This window comes from Dioscorea cayenensis, chromosome 2, assembly GCF_009730915.1.
Source record: "Dioscorea cayenensis subsp. rotundata cultivar TDr96_F1 chromosome 2, TDr96_F1_v2_PseudoChromosome.rev07_lg8_w22 25.fasta, whole genome shotgun sequence".
NCBI classification, from domain to species: domain Eukaryota; kingdom Viridiplantae; phylum Streptophyta; class Magnoliopsida; order Dioscoreales; family Dioscoreaceae; genus Dioscorea; species Dioscorea cayenensis.
The window spans coordinates 22,467,503-22,488,486 of record NC_052472.1 but is presented as its reverse complement, the minus strand read 5'-3'; the positions used below and the strand labels follow the sequence as shown (position 1 = coordinate 22,488,486).

At 35.1% G+C, this 20,984-nt stretch overlaps 3 protein-coding genes across 3 annotated transcripts in view; 1 reads left to right on the top strand and 2 right to left on the bottom strand.

The window, feature by feature from the left end:
• Nucleotides 1-5,907: 5,907 nt before the first annotated feature.
• Nucleotides 5,908-7,152, bottom strand: LOC120275023 (probable leucine-rich repeat receptor-like protein kinase At1g35710). Its single transcript, XM_039281529.1, has one exon. It carries the CDS (start codon nucleotides 7,150-7,152, stop codon nucleotides 5,908-5,910), a length of 1,245 nt encoding a protein of 414 aa, XP_039137463.1.
• A 5,250-nt stretch (nucleotides 7,153-12,402) lies between these two features.
• On the top strand, nucleotides 12,403-13,105 carry LOC120276306 (putative ripening-related protein 1). The gene has a single exon (XM_039283030.1). The coding sequence runs from the start codon at nucleotides 12,431-12,433 to the stop codon at nucleotides 12,989-12,991; it is 561 nt and encodes a 186-aa protein (XP_039138964.1). The 5' UTR covers nucleotides 12,403-12,430; the 3' UTR covers nucleotides 12,992-13,105.
• Nucleotides 13,106-18,417: 5,312 nt separating this feature from the next.
• The window catches only part of LOC120275007 (probable leucine-rich repeat receptor-like protein kinase At5g63930), a 5,480-nt gene continuing 2,913 nt past the window's right edge, over nucleotides 18,418-20,984 (bottom strand). Inside the window, 2 exon segments of the mRNA XM_039281527.1 lie at nucleotides 18,418-18,776; nucleotides 18,872-20,953. Coding sequence (XP_039137461.1) covers nucleotides 18,418-18,776; nucleotides 18,872-20,953 — 2,441 coding nt within the window.

The window sequence follows — 20,984 nt, the reverse complement described above, 5'->3', positions numbered from 1 at the left end:
ACTTAGCCGCGAGCAAATGATTAGTTGACTTGATTGCTCCTTGAACACCTTATTTGAGTTGTGGGGTTTTTGAAGATCTCATCCCTCCCCACTAGTAGGGATATTGAGGACTTTTTATTAAGGCCATACCTTGGAATATATATCTAGAATGGAATGCAACTATTTTAGATGATAAATACACATATGTTATCTGCAAGATCATTTATATATTTTTGTCATAAATTAATGTAGTTCCTGCAGCAAAGAAGGCAAGATCGAAGACTCACCCGCTACAACTATTTTAGATGATTGTAGCGGGTGATAAATACACCCGCTACTATTTTAGATGATAAATACACATATGTTATCTGCAAGATCATTTATATATTTTTGTCATAAATTAATGTAGTTCCTGCAGCAAAGAAGGCAAGATCGAAGACTCACCCGCTACAACTAACCGCAGTTTGGAGTTCTTGGACACCATTTAGATTCAAGCGATTTTACAAATGGAACAACTTGGTTAAGAGGTAGCTTGGCTAGCAGGAGGCGCTTTTAGTCTGTGACTTTTTTGACAAAGTGGATAAACCACATTTATTAGAAAGTTTAAGCAGTTACATGCCATGGTGACCTTATTTGATATCAACATACATACTAGTTAGATACCTGATTCACAGCTTAATTGCAAACATATATACATATAGAGACACAAAATAGATCTCGAATTTAACTAGCTAAAGAGCAATGATGATTGTTTTGAGAATCCATTCCCAATTGCACATGGCTCATGTATTTGATCATCATATTTGTATATCCATCAGGTTGCCCACTGTAAGTGCATACAAAGAGTGGTCACGATCATTGTTCGCAACTTAGAAGAAGATAAAGCCCCGAGTCACCCGTTGCATTGTCGGACGAGATTGTGGATCGGGTGTTAATGCATTTCATTGCTATCGAATCACCGCAACCACATGATTTTGCAACTCGATCATTCAGATGAAATATTGAAAGTCGTTGATCTAGAATATCTTTCACTAACATGCTCATTGATAAGCCGTTGTTTATAAGATCACCGGGATGAGCTCCATGTATCACTTCAAGTGCTACAACTCGAAACTATATACATCGCATCTCTTGGTCACTCTCATCATATAAGCAAGCTCTAGCATCAAACAATCAAGCAATCAAACATCTTCTATAGTAAGGAATGAGACAATCAAGATCTTTGAGAATCCATTATCGGTGGGCATACCGGTGCCATGTATCCATATGTGCTGCAAGCATGCTCCAATGAGATGAATCAGGTTTAAGCAGTTTAGAAATGCCGAAATCTGAAACACGAGCATTGTACTCTTCATCCAAGAGAATATTGTTGGTTGTTATGTCTCTGTGAACAATGGGTGGTGCACAATCATGATGCAAGTAAGACAAAGCTTCAGCAATGTCTCTGATGATATTCACCCTCTTGATCCAATCCAATTCCATTGCTTCTTCTTCAGACCTTAGAATGGCACCCAAACTTCCTCTCTCCATGTACTCATATGCAAGAAAGCAGTGTTTGTTAGCAGAGCAGAAGCCATAGAACCTGACAATATTCCGATGTCGAACTAGAACTAGTGCTTGTATTTCATTATGGAAAGCTTGGTCATTCTCTTGGCCTTCTTCTTCTTGAATTTTCTTGATTGCTAGTGTCCCTCCAGATGATAATGTAGCTTTATAAACTATGCTGCAAGCTCCGACACCGATTTGATACTTATTATGAAAATTTTCGGTTGCTTGAATGATTTCTTGGTATGCTTCTTTGCCATTACTGACACTCCAAATTGACTTGAAATGGCCATCAAATTCTTCAACAGAGTTATTTGTAGTAAATTTCTCTCGTGGTGGCCGTTTGTTACAGAGCAAACTGATTTGTAAGAACAAGAATAGGAATAGAATGCTGAATATGGGAATGACAACCAAGAGAATGATTTTGTAATGCTTTCGTGAATCATCTCTATTTATCAAGAGAGATTGGTTACATGGAGATAAACCATGTACTTGGCCACATAAACCTTTGTTGTGAATAAACCACTCAATTGGAGCTTTATGAAAGAAACGGTTATCTGGAAGTGGACCGTATAAAGAATTATAAGATAAATCCAATGACATCAAGCCTACCATATATTGAAATGAAGATGGAACGCCAGACAATCAACTCGATTGTGTGATAGATTCAACTTTTTGTAATTCTATTAATTTGCCGAGTTGTGATGGTATCTCTCCTGAGAATAAATTATCACTCAAATCTAGAACATCGTTCAAGTTTAGATTACCAAGTTGAACAGAGATGGTTCCATTCAAATTATTATCACTCAGCTTCAATGAGCGCAATTTATGACAATTCTCCATTTGCATTGGAATTTCTCCACTGAAGTAATTACTTGAGCAGATCTAGAATTTCTAATGAATGTAGGTCACCTATTTCTTTTTGTTTTGGAGAACTTCTCAACTAGAGAAGCTAAATGTATTAAAAAGATAAGAAAATGCACCAACAATTACAAGTCAAACACAAAACAAAAATCAAAACAAGGAGAGCAACCCTAAAAAATAAAACCCAGCTTGATGAAAGAACGCATCACCCAATAAGGTAAATCCTTGCCACCCAAAAATAAATTGAGATGATGATAGTTGAATCCAATAGAAGCAAGATTGATAGCCGGAGTCATCCAGTCAGCAGGAATAACATGCAAGTTAGGTTGATTGAAACAGTCCAATAAAAACTTCAGGTTGCTAATCTGAGGGCAGAATCTCCAGGCCGTGCGCAGATCGAGGCTTCAGTTAACTCCACGACACCATGATGATCACAAAAAAATATTTTTTTGATTCGAATGTTAAAATCCAACATGCATCGCATAGCGACTTCCAATGCGAAAAGTTCATCCAAAGAGTTATCCAGCATTGACTGGGATATACATCCTGCAAGAATTACTTTATAATTAGAGTTGGCAATAAAAAAACCTGTCGACCTTACCTGCGTCCTGGAATTGCCAATTGCATGGAAGAATAGAAAGTTGCCATCGCCATAGTTAAAATTATACAAAAGTAGTTTTTTTCCAAGAGGGTCAGAAAAGCAATTAAACTCTCTAGTGTGTGCAATGGCTTGATTGACAATAGTTGACTGATTAAATGTGATATTTTTGAAAATTGCATTGCACCGACCAAGCCAAATAAACCAAGCCCCCGCAGCAATGATCGCCAAAGTGTGTTGCGAATACCTGAAATCAGTAATCCATTTACCAGAAGAAAAGCCATCTGGAAAAGAAATAGATAAATTTTCTTTGTGGTTAATCATATCCCAGATCCAGTGGGTTTTAATACAATGACAAAACAAATGATCAATGGTTTCACGGTGCATCCCACACAGCATACAGGGAGAATCAGGACCAACATGAATATAATGAAGAAAATCATAAGTCGAAAGCCGGCCCTGAATGCAGATCCATAGAAAATATTTCAGTCTAGGAGCAACAGAGATATTCCACAAAATTTTCCAACCAATCCAACATTCAGCAGAAGATTTAACTTGATTAAGATGATGATAAACAACAGCAGAAAGATTTGTCCGATCAGATTTATGTTTCCAAACCCAATAATTTTCAGAAGAGTGATCAAAACTAGGCAAAGAAACAACAAGATCATCACACACATTGCCGAAAAGAGAATTCAAGACAGTAGCATCCCACTGGTTCTCCCAAACAAGATCAAAGATATTGAAATGTTCAAAATCCTCGTTCATATTAATACTCGTAGGTTTAAGAGCAATAGGGATATCAAAAATCCAAGGATCCCACAGGGAAAGAAGTACTTGTTTGGATTAATCAATTTGAGAATGCAATCTTTGTTTAATATAGGCAGCTGATCTACACATCCCCCTAAAAAACCAAGAACACTTAGGAGGAGGAGAATCACGCCAGAAATTCAACTTCCCATACTTAATATTTAAAATTTCAACCCAAATCAAGTTATCATTATTCAAATAGTGAAAAATATGTCTGGCCATCAAAGAATGCTTGGCAATCGATAAATTTTTAATACCTAAGCCCCCCTCAGACTTACCTTCAGTGATAATATTCCAACTCACATTGTGGATGCCCTTTCCATTGCCATTCCTACTCCAAAAAAATTTTCTAACAATTTTGGAAATCTCAGAGATGATGGAATCAGGAATGGGATATAAAGACATAGTATAAACTGGAACAGCAAGAAGGATTGAATTAATCAAAGCACTCTTAGCAGCCGGAGATAAGTGAAAATTAATCCATCTATCAACAATACCTCTAATCTTATCAACCATCGGTTTGAAAACTTGAATAGCAAGTCTTTTATGGGAAATGAGAGTACCCAGGTATTTAAAAGGAAAAGATGCTTGATTAAGATGCAAGATCCTACAAATACTCTTAGAAATATGCTTGTTCATCCAGGAGGGAAAATAAATCTGAGATTTAGAAAGATTGGGCCTCTGACCAGTCATATTAGCATAATAGGATAAACATAAATGAATGCTATGAGCAACTCTACGAGAGGCATGAGAAATTAAAATCAAATCATAAGCATACATTAAGTGATTGAAGTTATTATTAAGGTTAGCATTGAAACCAGGGATCAAGTTGCGATGGAGACTGAAATTGAGCATTGTAGTGAGAATTTGCGAAACCAGGATGAAAAGATATGGGGAAATAGGATCACCTTGGCGAACCCCACGAGAAGAAGAGAACCAAGAAGAAGGTCTCCCATTGATTAAAAGGGCAAATGAACTAGAATGAAGGCAAGCGGAGATCCAAGATATCCAAATCGTAGGAAAATTCATACGAGTAAGAACGACAAGAATTGCACTCCAGCTTAGAGTGTCATAAGCTTTTTCAATATCTAGTTTGATTATCATCCTAGGGGGACTATAGGTATCATTATCGATTGAATGAGCAACCTCATGATCAGCAATAATATTATCAAAAGAACAACGATCAGGCACAAAACCAACTTGTTCCCTACCAATTAAACCAGGAAGCACTCTTTTAAGACGATTAGCAAGCAATTTAGAAATAATTTTAAAACAGACATTGCACAGAGATATAGGTCTATAATCAGAAACATGCTTAGGGTTACTCTTCTTAGGAATTAAAGCAATGTAAGTTTTACCCCAAGAAACAGGCATAACGGAGTTTTTGAAGAAGAATTGAATCGCAGAAAAGAGATGATTACCTATAACAGGCCAGAAACTCCGATAGAATTCAATATTAAAACCGTCTGGTCCAGGTGACTTACCAGTCGGGAGATCAAGCAAAGTTAAATAAACCTCTTCTTTAGTGATATCCTGAATAAGAAAATCCTTATCCAAATCAGGAAGGCAAGGAAGGTCCGGAGGCAGATCCACATCCACGATTGTTCTGCCATTACCATTATTGTTCCACAAGTTTTTGTAAAAGTTAACAAAAGCCCGTTCAATGTCGTCAGGGTCATGCAGAACTAAACCATTAGAATCTTCAACCTGCGAAATAAAATTAAAGTGCGATCGAGTACGAGTAACAGATTGAAGAAATTTGATATTTCTATCACCATCTTTGATCCAATCAAGCCGCGAACGCTGAGCCCACTTAATGGATTGTTGCCTTTGCAAAGCAGAGAGTTTGCCATATTGTTCCATTAATAAAAAGTGATTGCACTGATCTAGAATTTCTAATGAATGTAGGTCACCTATTTCAGTTGGTATTGTTCCTGAGAGATGATTGTTGCTCATATTCAAGAGATATATATTAGATAGCCTGCTAAACTCCCTTGGAATCTTTCCAATCAGATTATTGGAAGAGATGTCAAATAACTGTAGCTTTGGTAAAAGACTTATTTCACTAGGTATTGAACCATTGATCTTATTACCACTGATCTTAAGACTTGTCAAATTGAGACATGCTCCCAAGATGGTGATAAAGTGCCAATCAATCTATTAAAGCTGAGATCAATATAATTTAAAAGCGGATGAACACCAAAGCTTTGAGAGATATCTCCAGTGAATCGGTTTCTTTCAAGCCGAACCCTGACTAAGTTTGTAGAATTTTTCAAACTAATCGGAACAAGACCTTGGAAGTTATTATATCCCAATGCAAGATATTTAAGCAAACGTCCCTTTGCCAAATCCTGAGGTAAATTACCAGAAAGGCTATTATTTTCCAATTGTAAATCAATTAAATTTGTTAGGTTGACCAATTCATCAGGCACTGTGCCAGAGAGATAATTGTTAAATAGACCTAAATGAGTGAGACCTTTCAAACTTCCAAGAGGAGGAGGAATTGAGCCAGAGAGTTTATTTTCAAAAAGCTCCACTTCTTTTAGAGCCATCAAATTTCCAAAAGAAGTAGGAATGGATCCAGATATTTGGTTTTCAGACAGGTACAAATTAACCAGGTGGGTCAGGTTTCCAAAGGTCAGAGGAATGGATCCTGATATTTGGTTGTCATAAAGGAACAAACTGACAAGTTGGGTGAGGTTGCCTAGGATTTGAGGAATGGATCCTGTGAAACTATTACTTGAGAGATGAAGTATATTAAGATTAACCAAATATCCAATCTCATGTGGGATGGAACCTACCAAAAAATTTCTGGAGATGGATAACCTTCTCAGCTTCACAAGAACACAAACCTCCAAAGGAATAGTGCCTGAAAGCTTGTTTGTGGACAATCTCAATGACTGAAGATTAGTAAGATTACCCAAAGTTGGAGGTATGGAGCCACTTAACTGATTCTGAGAGAGCCACAATAAGTTGAGTCTTGTCAAGTTACCAAGCTCTGATGGGATGATGCCTGTGAGATTGTTGTCAGAGAGAGCAATGGCGGTGAGCTTGGAAAGAGCTGAAATTGCTGCAGGAATGGATCCATGGAGATGGTTCTGTCTGAGGTCGAGAAGCCGAACTGATGGCAGAGCAAAGAAGTTGAGAGTCTCTAGCTTTCCCTCCAGTCCAATACTTGCAAGTTGGATCATGGTGATGGTTGGCATAAGATGGCCATTATATCTGCATGTGATTCCAGTCCAGTTGCATGGACTGGTGTTTGACGTCCAGGTGTTAAGGAGTTCTTGTGTTTCAAGGGTGGCCTTCCATTGAAGAAGAGCTCTCCCTTGAGATTCAATCTTTGAAGCTGTTGCCATATTGGAAAAAGACATAATTATCATGAAATATTGAGAAGAGTAGCAGCAGCAACACTAGCAACATCATTGATGAACGAAGCCATGCTGATTCCATATATTGCTGCTTAGCAAGCCATAATTGTGTATAGAGTTATACTGGAAGCTGCTTGTGATGTTGCTTAGATATATGGCCACTTAAATAATAATGCATTCTTTTTTTTATAAACCACAATTTATTAAAAAAAATAATTTAATTGTAATGCATTCCTTCATGATGGTCAATTTTTAATTGTTTTTGGGCCATCCAATCAATAGTGGTGATTATGTGTGGCCTCCTTTGTCTTTTTATGTTTTTTTTTTTTTTGAATAAGGTGGATAAACCACTAATTTATTAAAAAAAGTAATACATGGAAGTACAAGGTACAATAGTAGCAGCGAGAAAAAAACTAGAAAGATAGAAAACTGTAAACCTCACCAGAGATGAAGAGAACAGAGAGCAGAGGATACATGAAAAACACACAATAAAAGGGAAAAAATCTGGAGCCGGCGAAGTCAACCATCTGGAGACACAGGCCTGTCCAGAAACGGATGTAACGGATTACTCCTGGCTTGGGCTGGGCGCCAGCTCGCTGGAGAAGTCGGTGGATCTGGAGCTCAGGAAGCTTAAGGAGCGCTTGATCTTCTGAATGTCCTCTGAAGCTTCCTGCTGGTGAGACTCCGAGTCTGCAGATAACCAAGTAAGAACCAAGTTAGCTGTTTTGTATAAGGTAGAGGAAATAGTAGAACAACTATGATTAAAAATACGATTGTTGCGTTCCAGCCAAATAATCCAAAAAATGGCTCTGGTACAAAGATCCCAGAGATTTCTAATGGAGGGATTCAAAGAGGGAATCCAATTGGTCCAGATATTTGAGACTAAGGAAGGTAGGGTTTCAGAATCAAAAAGGCACTTGAAAAAGGATCAAATACGAGAAGAGAAGATACAATTTAACAAAAGGTGGTCCACTGATTCGGAGTTATTGTGACAAAGGATGCATGTGTCAGTGGCGTACGGATTGCAACCTTTCTTGAATAAGTTCTCAAGCGTAAGAATCTTTTTATGTTTCTTTCACTCTCATTAGTATTCTCTTTTATTTAATTGGTTTATTTAATGTTTTGAGGCCATCCAATCAATAATAATTTATCTTTCTTTTCTATAAATTCATATGGTTGATTTATTTTCATAATTAAAAAAGATAATTTTAATTGGTTTATTTAACAAATGTATTTTTCATCTTTTCATTTATTAGATTTTTTTTTAAATGACTGAAACCAAAATTTGTAATTAAAAATTAAAAATATGAAGTTAAAAAACTTTTTTAAAATAAATAAACCATCTTTTAATTCTTATTTATATATTTTGAGAAAAGAGTCCGATGAAATTCTTGTTTGTTTTATGACTGTGGTATATAGCTTGAGCTTTTGAGGTTTTAAAAAAATTTCTCAACCAAAATGATGAATTCAACTAATAAAAGTTTACAAATGTCCACATATACCCCTTTATTTTATTTTATTTTTTTTGAAAAAGTAGATAAACCATGTTAATTAGAAAAGAGAGAAATAGAAACAAATCCAGAAGTTGAAGCTCTAAAAAAGCACCTCAAGAAGTGGGAGAACAACAACAACAACAACCAAAAAATACTACAAGAGCATAAGGCCCTTAAAGGAATAAAGAAACCTTAGGGGAGTAAAAGAAGCTAAAGACTAGCTCACGCCAGTAGAAGGAGGTCCCACTGGGGAGGCATTCAACATAAGCGCCAAGCCCCTAGAAGAAAGGAACTCCAAACTTCGCTTGATTTTCATCGTTGGTTCTTCAACTTTTGTCTTTTTTGAGTCAGGAGCTGCATTTAACCATGAAAGCAACATATGCTCAATCTTCATAATATTAGAAACAGTTGGAAGACAATTAAAATTGAAAATGCGAGCATTTCTCTTAATCCAAATGTTCCACATAATTGACTTCACTAGTAAATCCCAAAAAGAAATTAAGGATTTCTTCACATTTTTTCTCCAAAACCCCCAAAGGTCCAAAAGCGATCTAGGAGTACAACGGACTTGAAGGATCTGCCCAAAGTAAGTCTAGATATGAGATGCCACAGGGCAATGCAAAAGAAGATGGTCCGTAGATTCAGTATCCACATGACATATCACACAAAGGCTAAGTTCTCCAGAGTCAAGATTTTATTGTCCCAAACCAGCCAGTTAAAAAGGTTAATATTTTTTGAACAACATCCTTTCAGGATGATAGGGGACCAACGACAATGCAGACCTCCATCATTCAAGAAAGAGTAGAAGGACACAATTAACTTCCAACGTCTTTCATCAACCGTCGTCAGGGGATTGCGTGGTGATGGTGGTTAATAAATGCCTCATAGTCGGGGATTCAGTCAATGGAATCTCAGGAGTCCTACTCGCTAATTCCCTGATTGTCCCTTCTTTGTACTGTGATAACTGGAAGAGATGAGGCCAGACAACAATAAGCAAGGAAAATTAAATAATAATAATAATTATTATTGACTTGTTCTTTGTATCACACAAGCATGTATAAATATTACAAACAGAGTATTTAAATGGTTGGAAATGCAAAATCTTTCAAAGCCCCCCAAAACACCATAAGCGCAAAGAGAATCAAGTTGGTGGACACAATTTCAAAAAAAATCTTAGAGATTTTAAGGTCCCATGAGATCATGGATGGCGACCAGGAGATTCCTTCTTTTCATAAAGGTTTGGCTGATCACATTGATGATGCTTATCAAGCATTTCTAGAGGAGGACCTTGCTTCATCTTTGCTAGAAGGTCTACTATGCTATATTGTTATTATACACTATATTGTTTGTCCCTTCGTTTTTTCTATTGTTTCTTCTTCGTTCTTTCTATTGTTTCTTCTTTTTTTCACCATTGGTGGAACCTCTGGATTTTCAAAACTTAATTTTTTTTAGGCTAGATAGTGTTAGATAAATTATATTTGTGTCACTATGGCTACCATGTAAAGTAAATATTTATGTAATTTAAATAAAATTATAAAAGAGCAGGATACATGTTAGAAAAATTTCATTGTTGAAGGATTCTGGTCCAATCATCAAGAGACATGAAAAAAATCAATTAATGCTGATTTATAATGTTATATATATATATATATATATGCTAGTTTTTATAAATAATTGATCAAACTTTTTTATTACTTTTAACAAGTATCATATTATTAAGTATTCTTGGCATATATAAATTTATAAACATTATCAATACTATAAAATAACCTCGTAGATATATATAGTTGTTCAATGGTATGTTGTTATTTTCATACTATTGTTTTTTTTTTTATAAAAAAGGTGGATAAACCACATTCATTAAGTAAAGGTACGGAACAAAATAAAACAAAGAAATGAAACCGACGTCAGAGGTCCCATAAAGGAATGGAAGACGCTAGCTACAAGAAACCCAAGTACAATAAAACAAAAACAACCTGGTACCCAACTAGAGAGGGAAACTCTTAGGTACCAAAAACTCAGACATTAGGAACCTCCCAGGAAGGAAGCATGCTCAGGAGGGACACTCAGCACTGCATCCCTAGAAGTGAGGAACTCCAGACTCCGCTTGATTTTCTTCATCTCCTCATCCATTTTTGTCCTTTTAGAATTTGGTACTGCATATATGAATGATTTTAACAATAATGGTAGCAGTTGAGGCACAAGTAAATAAAAAAATGTAAGCATTTCTCTTAAGCCATAAGTTCCAAGTAATAGCTCTAAGCAGTAAGTCCCAAAATAAGGACAAGGGTTTCTTGATAGCTTTATGCCAGTTCCCCCATAAATCTTGCAAGAAGGAAGGGCTACTGATTTTTTCTCATTCTACCTTTTGAAAGAGTCATTTTTGTGTGTGTTTTTTTTTTTAAAATACCTACAGAAATTTAAACTAGCTAGCTACAAATGAACCCATTTATGATTCTTTTGAAACATAATTCTAAATTCAATGATTATGCCAACATTAAAGGGACTCAGCCAATTCATTAAATTTGCCACTAAACACTACTTTTTTTATTTTTGTTTTTTTTAATAAACGTGATAAACCACCAAGAACCACTTTTTATCTTTATAATTAAGAGTGACAAATATTACTACAAAATTTAATTATAAACAAATATATTTATTAATTAATATTTAAATTTATTAATAATTATTAAACATCATTTATTAAGTGAAATATATATAATGTAATTAATTAATACTATTAATCCAAACTTTAATCTATTTAACGTAAAAAATAATAATGTATTAAAAGTAGGACTAGAACATACATATATATGCTTAAATAAATTACGTAATTTATCTGGTTTTTGTAAAAAAATAAAAAAATAAAAAATAAATAATAGCAATAAATTAATGTGGGAATACATTCCATTTCCACTTCCAGTGGCCTCAATTTCTCTGGTGTACTTTCTTATCTATATTTTCCATTTCAATGAATTAAGATGATTTATTTATTTATTTATTTTAAATGTGAATCTCGGTCGGTGCTTGACAAATTTTGGATCTCTTCATTGCTTTTTTTTTTTTAATAAATATATTCATTGCTTTTGATCCACAACTTGTCCACTTGTTTAGTAATAGTTCTTCTCATTAACATATAATGAAGTGCTAGATTAGCAGAATCAGTCACATCTCAATGCTAAGTGCATCACATTAGCAAGTGCACTACTAATGAAAATAACATCCCTTTACCACTAAAGCAACTGAATTCAATTACATAATTTAAACTATATATAAAAACAGAAATTAAACCATATTTCTAAAGGCTTGGTCAAATCAAAACACCCTCTAATAATCTAATGGCAACATATTCAAGTTGGAGCATGATAACTTGTCACCTGCTTTAAACCATATTTAGAAACAACAAACGAGATGAACAGCATATGATTGCTGTCATTGACGCAGTCATTCACATGCATGTCTTTGGAGTATGGAGTAAAGTTCTACCATGCATATATGTCTTTGTATATAATGTTTGGAGTAGGACACTATCATGCGACCCATTCATCTGAGTCAAATTGACATTTTCATGTCATTTATAACTATATATCCATTTACATGTTTCAAGTTGAACATTCTATATATATATATATATATATCAGAGCCGGCTTTAAATTAAACAATTAACCCAATATTGAAATATTCCTTGACAAAGTCCTATAAATACCCACCCATACAAGACTCAACTCAAACGTACTCATCAGTACTATATATTCAAATCAAAACACTCTCCCATGACAATGTATTCAAGTGAAGGGGTTGCAGGACTAGTGTTCATGGTGCTCTTATTGCTAGCAAACATCAACCTCAGCATGCAAGCATGCAATTCCAGTGGATTCCTGAATGGCAAATCAGGAAGTTGCAACACAGACTTAAACGCAGAGTGTTGCAAGTCCGGGGAGAAGTATCCGCAATTCAAATGCTCTCCTCCGGTGACCGATAAAACACGGGCAACCATGACTATCAATAGCTTTGATGAAGGTGGAGATGGTGGAGGAGAGTCGGCTTGCGATAGCCGATTCCATAGTGATAAGGAATTGGTTGTGGCACTTTCCTCCGGGTGGTTTGATGATGGTAGCCGGTGCAATAAAAAGATCAGGATCAATGCAAAGGGTAAGTCTGTATTAGCAAAGGTAGTTGATGAGTGTGATTCTGTGAATGGTTGTGATGAAGAACATGACTTTCAACCTCCTTGTCGTAACAATATTGTTGATGCTTCACCGGCGGTGTGGAAGGCTTTAGGGATCACCGGAGAAGATGTTGGTGAATTGGATATCACTTGGACTGATGCTTGAAATTGCAACTGTTTCCTGTCCTTAATTTGATCAAGTAATAAGTTGTCATCGACTAGCTCTATTAAGTATTTAATGACTATATATAATGCATGCCTCCTATATTTTTTCTTTGTCCTTGTCATGCTATCAACTTCCAATTAAGCATATGATATGCTTTATATCAACCACTTAGATTGCATGCTACAAAATATTTGCTCATTCTATATTTTTACTATTGAATTGGATGATAAAATTAAATTTTTTTTTTTTTAAAAAGATGGATAAACCACTGCTATTAATAAAAAAGAAACAACAATGAGCCTCCACAAACAAGAGTGGAGGAGAAAAAAGATAACAAGCAAAAGCCCCACTCCACTAGCTGTGGAAACACCATAGGAAGTTTTCTTTTAAAAGGTGGATTAACAAATATTTTAACTAATTTTATGTAAATCAAAGCATCCTTGAAGAGTAATTGTTTTGAAAGAATTGTATATGTTTCAGTTAAAAAAAAATCCAAATCGGGGGAAAAAAATAAAAGAGGAAAAATAAAATTTCATTCTATTATGTGTAATTTGGAGTTTCTAGGACTCATCTAGTTGGAGAAAGTCATCCTAGATAGGCTACTGGCCAGTCCGGTGTTATAATTGTATCCACAACCAAGTGGGAACCCCCTCCGTCTTCCATTAGGAGTAGTCTCTCTTGACCTCCATTAGTGTTGTTATATCTTTACTTGATATTGTCCATTAAGATTTGTTATAGTCCATGAAGTCTTTCCCTTGTACCCCTCTTTACAATCTTTGGTGTCTCTATTTTCTAGTTTTAATGAATGTGGTTTATATATATATATATATATATATATTTAATTCATTACTTGGGAGAGAAATTACAATTAATGGAGATCATGAATTATGGGTTGAATTGATGGAACAACTAAAAGAATAAATATCATGAGAAATATTAAAATAAAAATCCTTTCCCATAAATAAAAAAAGGTAAAAATGAAGGGATCCATGGGAAAACTAAAAATTTACTAATTTGTTCACTTTTTTTTTTGGGTATCTGCAACCCTAGACTCAAAGTATCAGAAGATGGAGGAGCCTGCCAACACAGTCAAGAGGAGCCTGGCTTTCATGGATCCTAGAAGGGGTGAGCCAGGTAGTCCCTGATGGTCGAGAGTTTCTAGCATATCAGTTGTCTGCCTTTTATTCCTCTAAGCTCTCTTTGTCACGCCTTGAACCCGGCTCACCGAGCGCGTTGCACCGATAAACGGCCGCAAACCTACAATGTGTGAGAGATCGGCCCACCTCAGTGAAACCCAGAACAGAACTCATCACAAGCCAAGTATTATTCTACTTAGTCTGGCATTTCGCACTCCTTTGGAGTCGAACCCGCAACATAAGCCTTTTATCTCACTTAAAGTGAGCGCCTCTCACCAATTGATCCGCAAAACAATACCTTCCTTATGATGAGTTCTGTTCTGAGTCTCACTAAGCTAGGTAAGTCTTTCACACAGTGCATAACATAGCAGACATGCAAGGCCTCAAAACTAGTTTTACAACCGAAAATATAAACTTCAAAATTACAACTTTAGATACAAGCTGAATATAACAGGTCGGGTTCAAAACAAAGAGATTATCTAAATCAAAATTCACATACTAACACAAACATATTGATAGTTCATATAAACAAGGAACACAAGCTCTCGCTAGCCCACTTAATTGGTCGCCGAGCTATTTACTCCTGGTCTGAAAAAAAAAATTCAACAACTAAAATATGAGCTTGACAACCCAGTAAGTAACCCACTAAAAATAGATGGGATCATGTGAAATTCAAAAATTCATAAACAAAAACAAATCATATAAGATAGTACAGATATTTATCAAAAATATAGTTCATAAAATCAAAGTGGTTTAACAAAATATAATTTAATAGCAGATAGAAGTATATGTCTCCAAATTACTATGGCCGAAATAAAATATCAGAGACCATTTGTTTACCCTCGGTGACCCGAGCCAGAATATTAATGCTCATTTGTTTACCCTCAGTGACCCGGGCTAGATTATCAGAAGCCATTATTTTTCACCGACGGAACGATCCAAAACTATAGTTTTCAATCAGAGTCAGAGGTTCATGTTGACATGGTTAGTTTTTAACCCCCAGTGACAATGTTAGATCCTAGTTAATTGGAGACTAAACCTATTTATGTCAAAATAACTTTGTTATCCGAAAACCAAATAGAATATCAGAATTTCAGACAGCTCAGAATTTTTAGAATAATTTGCCAAGCAAAAATATCAACATTACTCATGATCCCATTTATTTTATAGCGAAAATAATCTAGTTACATTCAAATAATTAGCAAGCTTAATATATCAAAGGTTAACATATATCAACAAATGTGGGAATTAAAGTTTTGGAGAAAGAGAAATAATTCAAAAGTTTAATAAATGTATAATAACAAAAAATGAATTAAACCCTAACAAAAGATTTAATATTATATAAACAACCTTTTAAAAAACAAGGAACTTAATAAAATAAAAGAATAATTCACAATTGTTAGTAATCAGAATATATGTATACATATATACATTTTTATGTGATCTTACTTACTTGATTAATGCCCAAAATTCTAAATCCCAAATCAAACAAGTTTCCTCAGAAAACTCTATATTTGAGAATAAATTCCAAAGATATTAAAACTCTCTCAACAAAAGCATTATTTAGTTCTATCTATTTTACACATTCAAGGGTATGTAATAAGAAAAGATTTCAAGAGACCGGTGATGCTACAAAAGTTAAGAGGATAATAAGCAATAGTATTATGAGATTTCAGAAGGATACAAATGCAAAAGGATAAAGCTATTATTAAATACTCCCAAATATTGATTGTTGCGAGGGTACAATAGCAATTAACCACTCTAAAGGGCATATCAACAGTTCCATCACGACCATTGAGCACTAAACCCTTCATAACTTTACGGGCCCGTTTGGTAGACATGATAAGAATAATTAGATATGATAGACTATCATATGATTCATATCCTGCTACTATCCTTTATTTGGTGTGCCAATAGGATATGATAGTCTTATTCTATTGGCCCACTTTATCATGCCGATCACATGATAATGAATCCTATGGGGGGAGTCAGGATAGAAACGGGGAGGATATGATAAAAAATAAATTTATTTTTTTGCCCTATTATTTGGTTACTCTCCCTTAACTAGGGTTTCATTGTATATCTTCTTTTGATCTTTTAAACATGATGTTTGGGACAAGAAACTTGTCAACAACTAGATAAGACACTAATTTCACTATTTAAGTAGCATTTTACGCATTAAGAGTGGTTAAAGTGTTTCTCCGTCGATCTCGTGCTTGAGCAGATTATTTTTCATCTAAATCTTTTTTTTTAATCATGTCTTATTTTTAGTTTCTCTAGTCCAATGTTTTTTTTTTCAAATTAATTTTGATGTGGTCTATTTATTTTCCATTAATGAGTTTGTTACTTTAGCTTTATGCCATGTTGATGACTTTGTGTATGATTTTCTCCCAAAAAAAAATTTGTATGGACTACAATATTTTCAAGTTGGTGATATTGTAATCTATATATTTGTAAACATTATTTATAGATTATTTATTTTTTAAAAATTTAAAATATTTCGATAAATAAATCATTAAGAAAAAAATCCAAAAAAGTCTATTTTAAAAAAGGACATATAACTATATTATAAAGGGTAATTTTGTCTATTTACATCCGGTCCACTTCAAACATAAAATAGGATAACAAAATGTTATCTAATAGTTTATCCGATGCGCATCAAACAAATGATAGGATATAGTTTATCATGCCCATATCCTTTCCTACTTCTATCTAGTCCTTATATCATATCCGTCCATATCCTATTCTGTCCACCAAACGGGCCCTACATATACTATTCCAAAACACAAATTTCAAGATTTTGAGAAAAGTAGACACCTAAGACTATGACATATCCGAAATTCACATTATTTGGAGTACTACTCAAATTATAGCATTCATTTGATTCTCCAGCTATTTTTGATGTATAGCATTCAAACTTGTAAGATGTATATCTCTTAACCTATAACTCCAAAAGCAGTGATATTTTATTGAAAATCAGATAACACAAGGAGGAACAACTTTTTTATTTTTCACCTTACCCAATTTGATCTCCATGATCATCAAAAATACCCATCAAACTTCAAATTCTGCACAGAAATCTGATCCAAGACAGTTTACTAATAGAGTCATATCTCACAAACTACATATATATAAAATCTAAAATTTTTTGCAAGTATTTAGCTAACATCAAAATCTACAATTTTCTTATTTTACTCTCCTCCAAATTATGCCTCTAAGACCCCTAAAATTGAAGATGAATTTATCGTATTTCAAAAGCAGAAATCTGAAACTTATCTAATGAAATCAATTAAAAATTTCTCCCTCTCTTGGGCAATTTTACAACCACCTATAAGGCATACCAACATAATCACAGTCTTGATGATAAAGACAGAGACAAGAGGTTGGGGATTACAATATCAAGACTCTTATTAAATATAAATAAGCATACTAACAAGATGAACTAGAAAAAGAACATGATTCAAAGTTACAACATGACCCACCAAGATCAAAATGCCACCACTCAGAGATCTGAAATTAAAAACTAGAACTTACCTAAAAACTCCTCACAAATGTCAGCACAAAATGGGAATCTCTCGATCTCATCACCCACTGGACGAAGGCGGAATGTGAAGAGGGAAGAGGAGCGCTTGGTCTATGGCTGCCTATAAGGTGAAGATTTGGTAGCATGAATGGAAGTTATCGGCGATCATGGTTTAGAGTTCATGGTCTAATGGGTGAGATAAGGCGGAGCCAACATGATTCAGGTGTTAGGATAAATATATCCTAGATCAAACAAATAATTTAAATTAAAAACGAAGAGATAATTAGGTTCGCCTATTTAAAAAAATTTCACATAATTGAATTTATAACTGACGGTTAGGATCTAATCAGGGAGTGGGGTCCACACTTTTAAAGCTCCCTTTTCCTCTCTTTGTGTGTCCGTTGTTGTCCCATATTTAGTGGGCTTTCGTTGTAGTGCTTGTTGTCTCATGTGTTTGCATCTGTTGTACCCTTAATTTTTTTTAATCAATCAAAGGTTTATCCTTTTAAAAAAAATAAAAATAAAAATAAAAAATTATTGCAAACAATTAGAAGATAAGTCAGGTATATATATATTCAATTCACCAAATATTTTTTATTATCAAGAAGGTCTAACAGTACAAGTAGCCACCCTTTCTCTTTATTCTCTGTAAAGAAATATGTAAATCACATTGTAAGCATTGCTTGTATTCTTACATCTATACAAATATGTGTCAAACGCATCAGCACAATATGAACTTTTTTTTGCTTCAATAATGCATTTGATCATCATGGGTGTGCATTCATCAGCTGAGCCAAGGTAAGTGCATGGAAAGGAATCATGGAGGATATTGAGAAAGACTTATCCGAAGATAAGATTTGAGATACTTTTTCCATAGTTGGCCGAGATTGCGGATTGGCATCGATACACAGCAATGCAATAAGAATCACTGAAAGAATTGTGTTTGCGGCCACTTGATCGCCCATATGAAGTGGAAGACGTGGATCTAAAATATCTTTTACTAACATGCTTGGTGCTAAGGCACTTAAAAGATCTCCAGGGTGCATTCCGTGTATCACTTCTAGCGATATAACTCCAAAACTATATACATCACATTTTTCTGTCACCCGCATTATATATGCAAGCTCTGCAAATTAAAGGTATGAAATAATAATGTTAATTATAAATATAAGATATGCATTTCATAAATAAATAAATAAATAAATAAATAAATAAATAAACCTGGTGCCATGTATCCACGAGTGCCTGCAAGCATACTCCAATGAGAAGAATTAGGATTTAGAGGTTTAGCAATACCAAAGTCTGAAATACAAGCCTCGTGCTCCTCATCCAGCAAAATATTATTGCTTGTTATGTCTTGATGAACAATGGGTGGAACACAATTGTGATGCAAATATGATAAAGCATGAGCTATGTCTTTGATGATGTTCACTCTTTTGATCCAATCAAACTCCCTGGCTTCATCTTCGGACATTAGTATTGCTCCTAAGCTTCCTCTATCCATGTACTCATATGCGAGAAAGTTGAATTTATTAGTGGAGCAGAAACCATAGAGCCTTATAATATTCCGATGCCTAATTTGAATTAATGATTGTACTTCATTTCTGAAAGATTGTTCCTCTGCTTGATCTTCAATTTTCTGAATTTTCTTGATAGCAAATGTCTCCCAGGATGATAGCGTCACTTTATAGACAGTACCATAAGTGCCAGCACCAATGCAATATTTCTCATTGAAATTTTCGGTTGCCTTAACGATTTCCTTATACGCTTCTTTTCCACTGAAGTTCCATATTGAGAAAATTGCAGCTCCATGAACTATTTCACTTGATTCATGCATTACGGCTTCCCTCCTTTTACAATAGAGCAATGTGACCACAAGCATTAGACAAACGAGAAACACAATGCATGCAATAGGAATAACAGTTACATTAATAAGTTTGTTGTGCTTCTTTGCATGACCTTTACTTTGAGAAGATGATGGGCATGTAGCCAAACCAATTGGGTCACCATTACACTCACCAAGAGGACTGCCGAGAAGGCCTTTGTTTCCGAAAAAGCTGCTTGCCGGCATGCTTTGAAACAGTTGAATAGAAGGGAGGGGTCCGACGAGATCATTGTAGGATACATTCAGCCCAAGTAAATTCGAGAGTTTTTCAAAAGCCAAAGGGATTTCGCGTGTTAAACTGTTGTCATTTAGCAAGAGATATTCTAACAATGCAAGGTTTCCAAGCTCTGACGGTATGTTTCCAAACAAATTATTACAGCTCAGGTTCATTGCAATCTGTAAGCTCGATATGCCACCCAATTCCTTGGGTATTTTCCCGGTAAATTGATTGCCACCCATTTGCAATTCTATTAAATGAGAAAGCTTGCCAAGCATGGAAGGAATTTTCCCGGAAAGCTGGTTATCCGAAACAATAAGACTTTTCAATTGAATAAGAGTCCCGATTCCATTTGGTAAAGTGCCGATGAACTGGTTATTGCTGATATCAAGCCTTTGAAGCATCTTGCAATTGACAATATCCAGAGGTATGTTCCCCTCAAGCTTATTCGATGATATGTTGAAGATCATAAGATGAGACAAATTACCAATCTCTACAGGCAGCTCAGCTGTAAAATAATTTTTTGGAATATTTAATATTTGCAAAGATCGACAATTCCCAATTTCTGCAGAAATAGGACCACTGAACTTGTTTTGATCCAACTCGATTATCGTCAAGTTAACCAGTTTGCATAATTCAAAAGGAAAACTTCCTGTCAGGCTGTTCTCCCCCAGATGAAGCTGCACCAATGACGAACAATTTGTTATCCCACTTGGAATATTTCGGACAAGAATGTTCGACCTCAGATTCAACAAAATAAGATTAGAATTTCTGCACAGATGGTCTGGTATCAGGCCGGTGAGATTATTGTCTGAAAAGTCCACTACCCAAAGCAGGCTAAACATCCCAAGCTTTGGAGGAATAGCACCTGATAACTGGTTATCAAAAAGCTGTAACTGGAGCAAATTACTCAAGCGCTGAAACCTGGTGGGAATAGGGCCGACAAGCTGGTTTATTGACAGATCCAACTTGCTCAATTTCTTTAAGCCACAGAGTTCTAGAGGAATCAAGCCTGTTAATCGGTTCTGGAAAAGGTAGAGAAGGTTCAGACCAGTTATGTTGCCAAGCTCAGCTGGTATTTCCCCCATCAAATAGTTCTCAGAGAAATCTATTTCGATAGCAAAAGTAAGATTTCGATTTCTTTTTCTGGGGAAAGAGCTCTCAGAGCTATTTTATTGATAATAAAAAAGTTTACAAGAGTCTAAGAAAACAAGGCAAACAACAAAAATAGG